The 17,563-nt window shown below is 33.7% G+C and overlaps 1 protein-coding gene and 1 non-coding gene across 2 annotated transcripts; one reads left to right on the top strand and one right to left on the bottom strand.

The window, feature by feature from the left end:
* Nucleotides 1-479: 479 nt before the first annotated feature.
* On the top strand, nucleotides 480-551 carry TRNAP-UGG. Its single transcript has one exon. It is a non-coding gene; the product is annotated as a tRNA-Pro (tRNA).
* A 90-nt stretch (nucleotides 552-641) lies between these two features.
* Nucleotides 642-5,962, bottom strand: LOC122274142. The gene is made up of 8 exons (XM_043083114.1): nucleotides 5,608-5,962; nucleotides 4,233-4,634; nucleotides 3,768-3,888; nucleotides 3,098-3,410; nucleotides 2,769-2,841; nucleotides 2,202-2,292; nucleotides 2,039-2,118; nucleotides 642-1,142 (listed from the first exon to the last, which is right to left on the bottom strand). The coding sequence occupies exons 1-8, from the start codon at nucleotides 5,656-5,658 to the stop codon at nucleotides 1,011-1,013; spliced, it is 1,263 nt and encodes a 420-aa protein (XP_042939048.1). The 5' UTR covers nucleotides 5,659-5,962; the 3' UTR covers nucleotides 642-1,010.
* Nucleotides 5,963-17,563: the final 11,601 nt, after the last annotated feature.

Raw genomic sequence — 17,563 nt, forward strand, 5'->3', positions numbered from 1 at the left:
CAAATTCGAATGGGGAAGCAAATGACGAAAAACCAATCCAACCGAATTACAAAACATACACAAAACGTTTAAAAAAAAAATAAAAAAAGGCAGCCACGTAAGGTGTGCACTGTGTGCAGCGCTACAATGACTGCTCTATAGCATTACTCTTACAACAATGTTTCCAGTTGAGCAAATGCCACTGCAAGAACCCTACTCAAAGAAATGGCCTCTTTTATGTAGTGTATTTGGTTGCTCTCAAAGTCAAGGAGAATTTGTCCAGGTCAATGTGTTGGGTAATTTGAATGATTTTCACCATCAAAAAGGGTTTGGCTCCATTTATTGCTTTGATGATTTGAATTAGCAATCAGAGTTTTTGTCTTCTATTTAATGAATGTGTATTCTCTGCTGAAATTAAGTTTTCTTTATTTTATTCTGTCCGGTATGTAAATTAAAAACTACACACATCATATATTGGAAATGTGTCATAATTTGTACAAGGGCATTTGGTCTAGTGGTATGATTCTCGCTTTGGGTGCGAGAGGTCCCGAGTTCGATTCTCGGAATGCCCCCTCCTGTCTAGTTTTAATTTTTTATAGTTGTAACTTCTGGTATTGGAATGTTTCTCTTCAACAGAGATGACGAGCAAGTGAGGCAAAATGTTGAATATAAACAACACACAAGTCTTATACCCTGTTTCTATTGTGATATGGATTCTTAATACATAATAATCTTGATGAACTCAATACCTAGAACAAACTGCATTCTGTTTTTTCTCAGGGAAAAGCCTCCACCGTATGAGAACATTAAACGATGTCATGAGACTGCACATAGAAAAGGATTCTCTAACATCTAAAGTGGGAGGAACCTCAAATAACAAAATATGCATGTTTTGGGGTATTACTTGGACTTCATTTTAGTTAAGGGTTCATTAAGAAATGAATTTATACACCGATGGTTTTCTATAAGCAAGCAACCAACCAAGCAACCGGCAGAAAAATGCTGAGGTCTTGCAACCCGAAGGAGTTCAATCATACAGGAGAGTTCTGTGCAACCTGAACTCGCCAAGAAAAGTATTTAATATACAAGGAGTTGAGACTCATGGCCATGCCAAAACCTAAAATCGAAGCGACCAATATTGCATAAATGGCCTTCAAATGGAGCTGCAACAAAATTAAGAGGTTTAGTCAATAAGACAACTAGGACCAATAAATCAAAGACGTAGAAACACCTGCATTTTATAAAAAGCAAATTTAGATATATCTCAGAAAGCCACGTTACAAGGAAAGTACAAATGAAATAAAAGTAAACTGTCATGGTAAAATAGGTTTACTCTTTCTTAATCTCTTTCTAAATAATATTAATATGGATTCATTTAACGATGCAATGACAGAAATAATATGGTGTTGTAAGCATAACGAATACATGCTGATAAAGGATTTCTATCAGAGTTAACCCATTTTCTATGTTAATTATATAAACATGCTTTTGATCCTTCCCATGCAGCTCATCTACATCTTAGAGATACTTTTTGAAACATCAAACAATGCACTTTACCTTCCTTTATTCTAGAAGTGGTGGACTGGTGGTGGCACAATTGGAGCAGTAGTGGACAACTATATGTTTAATATGGCCCCACTGATGGCAAGATTTAGTCTACCGGTACATTTTAATGGAAATTAGCAGTGGGAAGGAACAAAATATCACCAGCCTTTCCTACTGTTTTCTTGGGGTAACAGTTCATCAGATTAAACTTTTAAAGCAGAATTCTATTGAGAACTTGATATCTTGTTAAGAGTTTGGTAGGGCTACCATCATCTAAGTTATAGATCAATGCACGGGCCACCAATTTCATAGTGTCACCTACTGCAGTAACACATCTTGTGCTCTTAGTGCAAGAATCCAAACGAGTATGGTACTTTTAAAGAAGAGGAAATCATTTTTTTATCGGTAAAAGAAAATTAGAAATAATAAGAGAAATACCATGGAGCATATTGACAAAGGTAGTAAACTAAAACATATATTATGCATGAAATCTAAATTATAAAGCATTGCTCACAAAAGTGTAGACAAGGTGAACAATGATCGCCACAAGTGCAAACTCAAGAGCTGCATAACTCCATATGTACTCCTTGATTGCTGCAAGTCAATATACAAGATTACTAAGAAAACCATAACTCAAACAGAAACTTGTAATGTCTGGCTTCTGAGGTCAGCCATACCAAGGATGACAGCAAAAATAGATGATAAAAGGCCAAGAGTAAAAGCAAATGGTGCTGCAATCACGATAGCTTGATTCTTCAAGTCACGAATCTACAAGATAATAAGGCACAGGATTAAAATTGCTATGCCCGTTATCACAGTGCATATCATGGAAAAAGGAAATAAAAAATAATGATAATAGTGACCAGGACCATTCGCATTCCTTCTTTCAATCTTCACACTTCCTCATAAATGCTAACTTTATCTGCCTCCCCCCCCCCCCCCCCCCCCCCAAAAAAAAAACCCAACAAATAAAAAAAAAGGACTGCAACAAATTTTGGAGCTAATCATGTTAAATGGCCTCTTGATTAAGTAAACAGGTATGTTAAGATATAGATAATGAACTACATGTGACAGGTCTTAGGACAGAACATGCACTCTGCCTTGTAGAATTTTGTGAGAAGTCAAGTGTGTTTAGGCACTAAGTTGACCTAAATTAGATTGGATAACATCACCTCACCTAAATGATGTGGGAGTCAACAACGTTTTGTGTCTAAGTTTAATCTCGTAACTGAAAAATGACCTACCAGTAGCTGCTCGAGAAAGAAGAAATAGCATATTGTGCCAATCAACACAAGCACCACAAAGTCCTGCCAGGCACTGCCAAAATTGGGAAATAAATTAGACATGAAATTAGCAGAAAAGGAAAGACGGTGTTTTTTTCATAGAAAAAGGAGGAAAGAAAGGGTGTTAACATGCTAGGCACCACGATCTCTCTCTCTCTCTCTCTCTCTCTCTCTCTCTCTCTCTCTCTACATAATAAAACTTATGTTAAAAAGAATAGTAAAGTCAACTAAATTAAGAACGAGCTGAATTCTTTAGCATTAACATGGCCTTGACAATCATAATATATCACCTTATTGATTGTGAACGTAAATTTTGTTGACTATGCTCTTGTGTGGCATTCCTTTGAATGGATGTAGACACACGAAGCAAAGTTACTGGTAAATTCTGAACCTCTTGCCCACATACTTCACAAATCCTGTTTCCTTTAGTACTAAACCATTTCACTGCACATTCTTCATGCACAAGTCTGAGGGCACCTTTGCAACTGCATTCCATTTTAAGTGTATTTCCTTCTTCACATACATCAAGACAAATTCTGCACACTGCTTCCTCTTCAGGAATCTCTTCATCATTGTCTTCCACTGAAAGAGTAGTTATTTGATCTGTATGTGCAAAGAAATGAATTTAGAAGGGTTCAATAATATAAAAGAGAAACAGACAGGCAACTAGAAATCTTTTGATCATCTTACGTTGTTTGAATCTAACTGAAGTAGTGACCAGTACAATAGGTATAAATTGATGCATATTGTACTGCATAAAGCTTTAGGGAATGCACACTTTTTCATAACATACAACATGCAACCACAATACTCAACCAAAAAGCCCCCAACAAACATTAGAAAACTGCAATCAAAGGGATGAGTTGGCTTAAACACATAATGACGGTTGAATTCATGCTGTCGATGAATCTGAGTTCAGAGCATAAGTAACTGAAAAATAGAGTATATCTTACAACATACCATCACAAGGATCTGTTGGGGTACGCGCACTATGTATAGCAAATGATACAGATCTAACAATGACAATCTTTTTCCCTGGCACAGACAAGGACCTTGAAACTGCAGCTTGAAGAGCCTCTTTCTGCACAAATTGACAATAACCACCTTAAAATTAACAATTTCATAATTACATGGTCTCATCAAACAGCAATATTGACCTTAGAATTAGGAGCAGCTGCCCTTGCTTAAAAATGTAGGGGTAAAAAAGTAGGGTTCAACTGGTTGCAAAAGAAGCTCCAATTGTTCTGGTAAAGATAAATATATGCTCAAAATGAGATGATCGAGGTGTGAACAGAAAGAAAAATCCTCAAAACAAAATTTTTAAAAGCATCATATGACCATTTCGTTAAATCATCAACCATTCTGTGGCCAAGCCATTTGATCTTGATCTTGAGAGCTCATCAATCAGAAAGAATTGCAACTCACATGTGGGTTTTTCCGTTGATTAAATATCCTTGCTGAAGCAGGTGTGGAAACAGAAGGAGACAATTGTGAGGCAGGTCTAACAGGGAGAGAGGTACATCTTTTCCATGAAAATGCAGACTTGAGGTTGGCAATAATAGGACTTTCAGGAGTTGTCTTTGGGTCTGAATTGAGGAGGAAGCTTCTCTCACCATCAGGTCCAGTTCCCTTCTTTTTGAAGCTTAAGCCCCGCAAGAAGCCTCCAGATGATGAACCACTTTTAGAGGAACCTTGAGACTGAAGTATGCCCTTTCCACTTCGGCTATTGCCAAAACCTAGGGGTTTAGGGGGTATTTGAAGTGAAATATCTGGACGTCTCCCGCTTGGTCCTGGATCCGAAACTCCTTCGTTTATTTGAACACTGGCCTGCATGCAACAGATATGAATTACACCACTTCATGTCATTTTTGACACTTCCTCTATAAACATCCCAAAAAGTTCGTGTGTAAAGGTAATCTCACGCATATATAGATCATATCAATTCATGTTTGGAAAGAGCATTCTGATTGCAAATCCCACTAAACTAAATACAATTATTTTGTGTAAGGGTCCATGGTCATTGGTTATTTGGAAAAATTGATAATTCCCTAAGGGTCTCTGGGTTCCTCTGAAAACGGTTTGAACTTTTCTTGCTGTAGTAATAAAAATTAGGCAAGTTCAAATTTTAAATTACAGTGCTGCTATACCCCCACTCGCTGGAGATAAAGGGCCAGTGTTTAAAATTACTTTCCAAAATTTGCAAAGATCCACAGATGAAATGACTGCATTTCCAAACTACTTTCAAGTGCAGCTGGAATAACATGTGGCGGCGCCCCGCCCCCCGCCGGGGGGGGGGGGTTGGGTTTCGAAACCAGTTCCAGGATTACTATTCCCACATACAGGAACATGGCCGTTTAAGAATAACGCGTGGGGTTGTCGAAACCGGTTCCAGGATTACTGTTGGCTTTTTATTTATTTCTAGGATCACAGATTCCTTTTTAGGATGAACTAAAAAAATTCGGATGAATCTTGGATAACAGATTCTTTTCTAGGACGAACTACATATGGATCCATAGTTCCTTAAAATAAATTAATGATAAAAATAAGTCACCCCATGAGCTCCTAGAAGCTCCACGTTCCCTAGTGATGCTCCTAAAATCAAACCACCAGCAAATGAGGATCGACCGCTACTAAAGCAAACAAGTGTTCTAACTGCAAAATTCAGCATCAGTTAAATGATTTTTTAATTAAAGAAACACCCAAGAATCTACAGTACATGAACATAGCGGAAACTGAAATGGCCAAAATCTAAAGGACAGAGCAAAAGTAGAGACAAGGAAGGAGGCCTATAAGAGCCAACCTGAGGAGAAGTTTCTGCAACTGCAGTAGACGTTGCTTGAGCTGCTTGCATTCTTGTTTAAATTTTCCCGACAACTTGAAAAGGATCAGCAACTTAGCAGATTAGAAAGTCACAGGAGTAATAGGGAAAGATTTTTCTTTTCAGTTGCTATTGTTCCGGGGTAAGAAACATAAGACCCGAAGGGGAAAAAGGGGGGTCAGGTCGGGTCGCGAGGAAGATGACGAGAAGCTAACATGAGACTGGGAATAAGAACAATAGTCCGGTCGGGTCGCGTGGAGGACGACGAGAACTCTGAAGGTCCACACATCATAAAGTTATCGTCTCTTTGCCGCATTGTGCCCAGACGACTGCTCATTCCTTTCACACTCCCAGTCTTTCTGTCAGTTCGATACTCGCTCTATGTAGCTGCAACGTGTCCACCTTTTTCTTTTTCTTTTACCATTTTAAGATTAAAGTCTTCGTTGCAAGAGTTTTAGTGACCCGTATACTTTGGATTTATATTAATTCAAATTATATAATTTAATTAATGAGTTAAAGTAGATATAAATATTTTTAAATTGTATAATAGTAAGAAGTTTATTTAAACAATGAGAGAGTTAGGTTATAGGTGATCTCATATACTTTATGAATAAAAAAAAATATTGAATAATAGTGAATAATATATAAAATAATAATAATAATAAATAAATAATAATAATAAAATAATAAATATTAATAAAATATTCTCGAATATTATCAAAATACTGAAGATTCTTCACTACCCAAACCATTCTTTAAGAATTCTCTCATACAATATAATTGTCTTTATCAATAGAGAAATATTTAAATTGAAAAAAGTTATTAGAATGTCAATTCTCTTACAGTAAGGTAAGATTCTTATAAAACTTATGCAATTAAAAGATATACATTTTTGAGTTGTCATGTTATTATTATTATATAGTAAGATATCAAAAATCCTAATTTAATATTTCACTTTAAAATATTCAACATTCTGACTAGTTCATGGGAATAATGAAGGTACTTTAGTATAGTATATTGAGTTGTTTACCGAACGAATAATAGTATAAGATGGTTGAATAATAAATAGTATACGGCCAGATCATGAGACAAGGCTTTGACGACAGGGCATGCAGTAATATAAAATGGATGTTAATTTGACAAAGGGTAATATTACATATAATCGTAAAATGTAAAAGTTCTGTTACATATAAGTACAGTTATGTAATAATCTGTGTATTAATATTAATTTATTCATACTTAAATTTTAAATTAATACCGTTTTCAATAAAATTTACCTTTTGACCAATCATATCATATTAGTGCACATATTAGTACACAATTATACTTGCAACTATATTTTTCTAAAATATAATCGTTTAAAAAAAAAATGATATTAGCCAACCAGTAACTAGTAGCTAATTGTAAATTACCTGTCTCCCCCTTGGATTTACTGCGCGCGTGCATGTCTCGCAACGTGATCAGTGTGAGATAACATGATCAATATATATATATATATATATATATATTTGATCATAAAAAATGATATTTTTGGCTCTGGTTTTGTAACTTTTTTTTTGATCGTTCGTATATTTTATTTTATTTTAATTTTGCTTAATTATTAATTAGGAAGTGATAATTATTAGTGAATTAGTTTTTTTTTTTTAAAATTAAAAATTAAAAATAGTTAAAAATAATTTTAAAAAATGGGAAAAAAAGGTGTAAATGGCTGAACAGTACATACCGGACAGCAGAGTAATCCTTTGACCATATGTACGTAGTCTTGCAATTAAGCTGTAGCTAGGAACTGCATGGCCGGCGAGTAGGTATTAGATGTTACATGATATGATGAGACAGAAGAGAGAAGGAATGGAAGCTGCTTGCTTCAAAATATGGTTTAATCATTTCATTAAGCAAATTAACAAGAAAGATTCATTAATTAGAAAGCGACTTAAATCCAAATTAATGGTGCTTTGTTAAAGAGGAATATTTAAGCCCTCCACCATTTTACATGATCATCATGCTCGATCTCATATATGTCAACATATATATATATATTTATGCCTTTAATTAATTAATCATGTGCCCCTTCCACAGGTCGATCGATCGGGAATTAATCGACGGTACTGATCCCTCTTCTAAGAAGTTTGATGACGTCGTCTAAGCAAATAACTCCAGAAGAAGTTTGATCAATTTGATGGCACAAGGATATCATGTCCTATATATATATAGCTATATATACATATCATAGAGAAATGGGATTCATTAAGCACGACAGGACCCAACCTGCAAACGAATAACCTCATCTGATATTGTCAAATATGCCATAATATATAGCTCTCGCTAATAATTAGGTTTGTTTTGAGTTACCATCGAACTTAGTTTTAGTACTCTCTTGCGAGCAAAACCTGCTATATATATATATATATTAATTGAGTGTGAATTGGAAACAAAGGTGAATTTCATCCAACTCCTGATACAAATAAAGCAAATTAAAATTGCTTTATTTTCCAATTACATGTGCATATATAGGCCGTTTACATCCAAACACATCCTTATATCCAATTTTAGATAAGATCATGAATTCTAGACTTCTAGTTTGGAGGAGAGTAGTAATTATGAAAGATCTTCTTAATTGGAATTTGTTGCCACTTTATTCGGACTGGGATATAATTGTCCCCGGGAATCTTAAAATCGTTACAGATCATACAATTAATGATGAACGTACATTCGTTTCTAGAAGATAATGATAGTACTCCTCGTAATTTGCAATAACAGTAGTACTTGTATGAGCTATCACTGATCATCGATGAACCATGTATACTTATTGCGCAACAGCATGTTGGCACCAATGCATGCAGATCGTCTGTTTCAATAATAATTGTTTTTGAATTTTGTACAATTAGACTTTGAATATATGGACATATACTATATAAGTACTGCAGGTTAGATTTTGGTTGTGAAATATCAAATGTCAAAAATTCGAATGATTCGGAGATCAGATTGTTGCATTGCCATTATGAAGACGGAAAACAAGTGGCATTTCCACAGAACCAGCTTGGTCGCGATCGACCTTCAAATTGGCTCATGCACTATAACAAAAATGGGATTTAGTGACAGAGAAAACTATCATAAAAAATGACTAAAATATCATGAAATACATACTATTACCACGACCGTCACATAATGTGCATCACTGAATATATTTGGTGACAGTTTACTATATAACTGTCACTAAAAATATTTTTAGTGACGGTTAACGGTGTGCCGTTTGATATAACGTTCGAACATTTCCTTTTCTGTGACGATTAGAATCTGTCATAGAAAATAACATTTGAACGTAAACCAGACCAATTGATATCCGAATGAGAGAAGATAACGTTTGTTGGTTATAATTCGAATGTATCATATTTACGTTCAAACGTTATGTTCGAATTTAGATTCCAATGTAAATGGACCAATGTCCGAACGTACATATCATAATGTTCAGACATTCATTCGAATGTTAACAAAATAGAGTTCGAATGCAAGGAGTACGCTCAGAGGTTTGGAACGTTAAATGTTTAAACATTCTAATGTTATGTTCATTTGACAGTAAGAACGTTCAAACGTTTTGTTATAATTTTGTATAATTACGTTCAAATGTGTGTTCGAATGTGAAATACTGTTCAAACGTATTTTATTTATATTCGAACGTACATATCAGAAATACTAAATTCATCCAATTAAAAAACATACCAATTATACCAATTGTATCATATTACGTAACATATTTAACAACCAACAATATTTGTAACTGTTTTCAAATTAGATATTAAAAAATTTAATACACTGATAAAATTCATTTCTTTTTCTTTCCTTGTCCATCTTGATTATGTTGTAATGACATAACATGCTCCATTTGCAGCATCATCTCCCGCTGTACTTGCTCTTGGATCTCACTACGTATTCTTTCATCTTGGTCTGTTTGTTAGTCCTACAAACGCGTCTCTAAATGAGACTGTCGCTCTAAGAGGGACTCTAACTCTTGCTGTCTGGACCTCATATACTTATTCTCGCGTAGTGCAGCTTCTAAATTTTTAGTAAGATTATTAATTTGTGAAGTCTATGAGATTGAGGAGGATGAACTGAAATGCTTGAAAGATCGTTCCAAACCTCTTGCCATACTAGAGTTAGGCTCGAGCACTTGCGTGACTGCATCTTCATCATTTTTGCCTGCAATTTGAAAAATCAAAACACACAATAAGTAACTTATTAAAAGAAATACAAATAAAAAATCAATTATTCATATGTTGCATAATTTATTTAACAAAAGGAACACCGCTTACATAATTAATTGCAGCGGCAAGATCTATCCACTCACTACACTAGTTAGTATGAGCAGCAGCATAAATATAAACAAGAAAAAAGTTTTCAGGATCATCACGTTCTAACAAAACGAAATTAGCAATTTTAAAAAGATAGTGTTAGTACTTATACAAAATAATAGCAGAAAAATAAATGAATTATATAGTTTATTAATTACCATTTTTTCAACAAGAATATGGAATTATCTTGAACCAGCACGATGGTGAATAGTTAGAGCGAATCTATTATGTGCATTTATAGAACTTAAGTGCTACAAAATTAATTAAGAATGTTAATTGTAATATATATATATAATATAAACAACAAATATAAATGTAAATAATTAAAAGAAATAAATCTAGAATATCTAATATTCTGGAAATGTAAAAAGATCACAACACTTTATCCAGTCATCTAACTTCATTTGCTAGAAAGATGATTGTGCAACCTCTTCAAAAGTCTCAAACTTCTTGAACTGGTCGTGACATCGTCTCTTTTGACGTCGGAATAATGTAACCATTAACTCATTCACAGTTCTCAAATCCTCGCTACAACCAAAATCGAGGTTGAATTCATCATAATTATAAATTAATTACGTCAAAAATATGATATACTAATTTAGGTGAAAAGAATGAACTCTCAAAATAAACTCACCAGTACACGACTCCAAATTTGCTCTTTAATCTCATTCAGCACATCTCACAATGAGCGCATATAAAATAGAGCATAAGCTCGGATTACTGTGCTAATATAAGAGGAAAGTGCTACTGTACTCTCATCCACTCCTTGAGTGGAATTATCAAGAATGGTAACTTTCAGTTTTCCATGCCTCAAGTGAGATGCCACTTGTATATCCACGATTGCGATAAGCGAATGCATCAACTAATAGATAATAATATAATTTTTATAGTTATATAGTTATTGAGACAAAAGTATTAATTATATAATTAATTATCAATGACATTTCGTTACTGATAGGTGTCGACTGTGCATCATTCTCTATAATATTAACTTCATCTTCAGGAACAGATTCCTCAAGTAGGAAGTTCTCAATAGGTTTAGGACTTGAACTTGGTGGAGGAGATAGATTTCTTCTTTGCTTTTTTAGCGGCATATTTGAAAATGATTTTATAAATAAAGGAAAATTAATTAGAAGAAATTAATTTTAGTATAAAATTCTATACTCACTTATATGAATAAAGTTTTTAGTACTTTTAGTATTAATCTTCAGATGTATTTTTCATACTTGTTTCAGAATCTCCATCTATAACATCTTCGTCGTCATCATTAACTTCTTCTTCGTCCTCCTTATTCACTTCCCCCCCGGATTTTTCTTCGTCTTCTTCTTCCTCACTCTCCCTTTAGTAGTTTTATCCAATTTAATTGGTGGGTTTCGAAAAATCAAAACCCACCGTATATATTATAACATTACATTGATTTTCTGGCCTCCATTGGTTGCAAATAGGTAAAAGCTCACTGTAGAAACTTCCCTTGTAGCCTATAGATCATTTCTACGGTGAGTTTTTACCTTGAAACGTAAGTTTCAAAACTTTTGGAAATGGCTGAATCGACTAAGCCATTCTGCCACGTAATGTTCAAATGTTACCATGTAACGTCCGAACGTGTGACGTTATAAATTCATAATGTCGAAACGTTACAGTTACAATGTAACGTTCAAATGTAAATTTTAACATTTAAATGTTTTTATCCAACGTTTGAAGAGTACGTTGGATAAAACGTCCGAACGTAAACATTGGATACAATGTATGACGTTTGAAATTCATAACATTTGAATGTAAAATAAACGTTCGAACGTAAATCTTATTACGTGCGAATGTTTTGTGGATTTGATTTACGTTTGAATGTTTATCTAATTACGTTCGATTTTATGCGTATAGAATTTACGTTTGAATGTATATTCATTTTACATTCAGAAGTAAAATTTGTTCTAATTATTAAGCTATTATCGTTCGAATGTTAATGGTTTATGTTCAAATATCTTAAGTTACGTTCGAACCTACATTCATTATACATTCGGACGTAAATTGTTTCTAATTATGTGAAATATTATCGTTCAAACATCAATTGATTGACATTTGAACTTATATCCATTAAATTTAATTTATATTATTTCATTATATTATTATTGTTTTGGGTATTAAAAAAGTAGAATTGTTTATTATATTTGCTATCGAAATTATGTAAATTTATAATGATGATATGAAAATTTTGTGTATAATCCATATATGCTGTAATATGCATATATGTAATTCTTATGATTTTATTTTTATTTTTTTCTAGTATTTTTTTTAGGATATGACTCACTATATGACAACTAGGAAATGATGAAGGGATGGAGGCAATCTGGACATTGCTCGGCTGGGGGCATGAATAGTTATGGGTGAACGAGAAATACTTATTAATGAATTCGATGAGCTCAGTTGAGAGTGGAAGATGGTGAGAGACATCTTCGTTATGAGAGGCTAGAGCCTAATATGCTCATTAAGGGGACAGATTTACCCCTCAATGGTTCGAGAGTTTTACATGGGATGACCACCATGCCTAACAGTGCATCCTCTCATACCCTCACTGTATGCGGTGCACAGTTTGAGTTCTTGGTGGATGTTATCGCCAAGTTACTCCAGATTCCGTGTATACTACCTAATGTGACAGCTGCTCAGATTGGTGACATAACAACTATATTTGCTCCAAGCACATCTGAGGCAAATCTAGCCACTTCTGCTTCATCTACAGGCCCTGTTGACACTATGATCGGTCATGATAAAGATCAGCCTGAGGGTAAGAATATTGCTCCTAAGTTCGGTGATGACGAATGAGATCAGGATTTCTACATCTTCACTGGCAACGACCGTACGAAGCTTGATAGGCCGAACTCCTTCAGCCAGAATCAGCTGCTGTCTTTCTTTCACATGTTGTAAATTTTTGTTGTAACAAATGTAGACCTTGTGGCACATATTCAGTCGGGCTCACGCACAGTTTTTGATTCGCTTGGCACGTTGAGAGCCCATTGACTTGCCACTCGTTATATTTGAGTAGATCCATTACGAGGCCAGCATCATTACAATAGACAACCCCCCGTACGGAGTCATCATCAATCGCTTATTACTAGATTGAGGAGTGTCACTCCAGGCTGAGAAGATGATGCTAAACCATATGAGCCTCATCGATATGACCACACACCATCGAAGCATTGGATAGGGGAGAGGCTCAGCTCGGCACCAGTCTGGTTCTATAATATTTTGGGTTCTAGACACATGTAAAAGTTTGCACAAGATCCAGTTTCAGTTTATATTCCCAGTATAACTTTGCACAAACAAAACTCTTCATCCATACATTTTGCTGTTAAGTACCTAAAAACCATACGAGTTTTGACAGTTTAACTTTACACCAGTTTGCCCAAAACCATATTAATATATCAACTACGCCATCTTGTTGTTAAGCCCACTACACATGTTAACTAGATAGGAACACTCTTTTTTTAATTAGGAGCTATTGTTCCACACGTGTTATGTACAAATCATGATATCATAACTCTAGTGGAATTCCTCTTTTTCTTTTTTCTTTTTTTATTTTTATTTTTAAGAAAACACTTCAATAAAATTTATCACATCAAAGATACAACCACCTAATAATTGAGACTAGAGATAGTATTTGTGTATTAAAATTATTACTGATCAAGTCTATAGGAGGCTAATTCAATGTTGGATATCATCATCTTTTACATCTATCTAAGGTGTACCATCAATCACGTATTAATCATGTTCCAACCACTATTGAATATATAATTCATCTTTATTCCATTACGCCTTCTGGAAGAGCACATGTCACGTTCAGTCAATTGATTGCTAGCTATGATTACCTGTTGTTTTTTTCATTGATGATCTGCAGATTACAACGTGCATGAGTACTGTGTACGTTCTGGAGTCAGAGATCAAGAGGCCTTGGGAGTGTTTTCCCGAAGCTGAGGCAATCAGATAAGCTAATTTCAATCAATGGAGAAGTGATGATCACGTGCAAGCACGAAAAGATCATTCCGAGCTATAGCTTAAGAATCTTCTTGGAATTAATTCAGCTATTTCGCTGGTAATTAAGCTCAAAGCTCGATAGAACTTCGTTTCTTGAAAAAAAAAAAAAATGATGTTTAAAATTCTTGGAATCTAATTATATAAGTATTTAAACCAATCTATCCATGTAACATTAATACTGGAAATCCATCGAAATAATATTAATTGGTCTGAGAGTAGATTTTAGCATACTGAGTCCCATAGAGATCAGGATGAAACGAGTATCGATCGATCGCCTAGTCTAATTGGGTACTAAAAGCTGGTAACCTTTAATTTGTGGACTTCTCGACTGACAAATAATATAGGATATCTAGTACCCTTCAACCTTTCGTGTCGTGAGGGACATTTCCAACATCGATCCATCTGATCGAGATTCAAGCTTAAGAGAGCTATATATATAAATAATTAAGAGACAGCAGGTAGAGATTTTCTTATTGAAGAGAGAGAGAGATCTAGATCAGATCGAGAGAATTGGTACTAGAGATGATATTTTCTTTAAAATAAAAAAGCAACGCATATATGGCAGTACTTTTGATGCGATGTGTACGATGCGTCGGCAAACCCCAACATATACTTAGGTTTTCATAACCATTCTCGTCTAATCATTAAATTTTTTTTAAATTTTTATATAAAGTAAAATAAAAAATTTATTTATTTTTTTAATTTTTAAATAAAAATAATATTAAAATAATATTTCTTTCAACTTTTATATTTTATCTTAATTCATTTCATCTAATTAATTATATACAAAATCAAACGAGATCGAGAAATAGTGAAAATTTGAAATAGCACTTTACTTCGATCGTTTGCCTCTCGGTCAAGCTGGGAGAAGCTTATGGCCTCTTCATGATGATCCATTATTAATGTGTTATTTTTCTAGCTTCTTATATATATATATATATATATATATGTTTTTAAGTAATATTATATACGGTCATTTTTACATATTTTTTATATATTTTATTAATATGATTGACTGTATCAATTTTTTTAATATACAACCAATCATATAAGTTGAGTGTACAAAAAAAGAATACAAAAAATGACTCCACATAAAATTTTTGATATTACTATTAATTTTCACATCATGTGTTTATTAATAATATTATATATATACATATATATGTATATGTGTGTGTGTATATATATATATATATATGTATATATATGACCGTAAGTGAAAAAAAGAAGTGGCATGATAGATCTTCATGATGATATATAGTTTGATCATAAAGCTGAAGGAGAAAAATGAAAATTTAGAAGATAAATTGACAAGTTTAAAAGGAAGTGGATAGATGACATGAAACCCACTATCAAATTGGGATGTCAAGCAAGAACCTACCACCCCTTTTGACTAGAAATTAAGGTGAGATGAATGGGGGTAATAGTCACTGTCACATTCATAAACAGCAACAATATTTAAGTTTACAACCATATATTTAAACACCAACCAAAGATCAAACTTCACCTAAATTTCAATAAAATATTGGGCAACGCTTTAATTTTTCTTTCCTGCACTAGGGGATCCGAGAAAATGGACTGGAATAAAGGTGTGGACGTGTCTTATAACTCTCTTTTGCTCGAGGATACTGCAGATTCTCATGATACCGAAGCTGTTCCTGATCTTAAAACACATGCAGCAGAGGTTGCCATTGCTGGTGATGATGATGATCTGCAGGATGCTGAGTCGTGCAGCTGTGACTGTACAAGTGATTATAATAAACGTGGTTTTTCTAAGGTCGACGTTGATGATTGTGATGATCAAGATTCTGATGGCGGTTCCAATTTTGGAAATGATGGGGATGATCATTGCGAGAAGAGTGCGGATAGCTTCTGCGAGATCAGGTCGACGTCGGATGTAGCATTAGAATGTAATTTCTCAAAAGAGGAGGAAAAAAAGATTGGTGAATTTAATAACATGGATGAAATGGAGGACAGGCTCTTCTGGGAGACTTGCATGGCAGAGGGATACCCATGATCATCATCATCCTCCTCCTCCTCCTCCTAGCTAGCTGCTAGTACCCTGCCATTGTTGATCACCACTGTATATAAGCTTCTTTATTTTCTTTTTAATTTCTTTTTCGAGCACATGTAATTAAGGACACCTATCATGCATGATCTTTTTTCTGCGAAAAAAAAAAAAATCTGAGTTGTTGCAGACTCTAATCCGAAGATATCGAGTGAATTCTGTACGTTGAGATGTGTTTTTTACAGTACGTAATCTGTAATTACGAGTAAGTCTGTACGTTGAGATGAGTTTGTTACGGTACTACGTAATCTGTAATTACGAGTGAAGTCTGTACGTTGAGATGATCTTTTAATTTCTTTTTCGTGCACATGTAATTAAGGACACCTATCATGCATGATCTTTTTTCTGTGAAAAAAAAAAAAAATTTAAGTTGTTGCAGACTCTAATCCCAAATCTTGAGTGAAGTCTGTACGTTGAGATGAGTTTTTTACAGTACGTAATATGATGATCAGTGGTATCTATCCTTTTTTTTTATTTTTTTGTCTGAGATTTGGAGCTTTTATCTCCCAAAGTAAACTGGGAAAATATGCAGTGTTTCTTCGTTTATATCCATTGTCTCATCCACCTTTGGTACTATTTTGTTTTCACCAAAGCTTCTAACTTTTATATGGAAATTTCGAACAACCTTACGTACGAGAATTCTAGCAAGTTCTATCACCAGCGCGCATTTGATACACGGAGCACGTCAAGTACGAAGCCAATTTGAGGGATGGAAAAAAAGACCGGTGAACTATAATCTAAACCGAACTGAACCAGTTTTGTTTTTCTAAAATAAATTAAAATTGGTCCGGTTTTTATTCTTTTTTAACACCAGATTAGAGCGATTCATATAAATATATATATATTTAGTTTTTTATGTTATATAAAATATTTTTTATATGATTTTTTATATTATATATATAATTTTTATATCTAATATATATAATTACATATAAAATAGTCTTGTATTATACACTAAATTACTAATTAAAATAACATTAAATTTTAAAATCCTATATAAATAACTATATATTATCACTATAGTCTATATATAGTATTAGTAGTTATAATAATACAATATCAGTATATATTATAATATATCACTATATTATATATTATACTATATATAATATATTATGACTATATTATTATATACCATAATATATATAACATATTATATATACTATATATATAATATATTGAAAAAATTGAACCGAAACCGATAAAGTCGAAAGTACCGATTTAGAAATGTAATTGGTATGATATCGGTTCTTCAAATTTCAAAATCGATGTATACTAATTTGATTATAAAATATGTCCAAAATAAGACCAAACTAAACCAATTACACCCCTAACCAATTTGTTCTTATGAAATCAAGCCATGCATCCACTCGATCTCCTGTTATATTATTGAGTTAAAACTAAATCATATAATACTGCCAACGGTACGTGGCCTTATGGCACAAGATCCACATATCTCAAATGGAGATCATAGGTTCAACCCCTCTACGCCAATGTA

The sequence above is a fragment of the Carya illinoinensis genome, chromosome 1 (assembly GCF_018687715.1).
Source record: "Carya illinoinensis cultivar Pawnee chromosome 1, C.illinoinensisPawnee_v1, whole genome shotgun sequence".
NCBI lineage: Eukaryota > Viridiplantae > Streptophyta > Magnoliopsida > Fagales > Juglandaceae > Carya > Carya illinoinensis.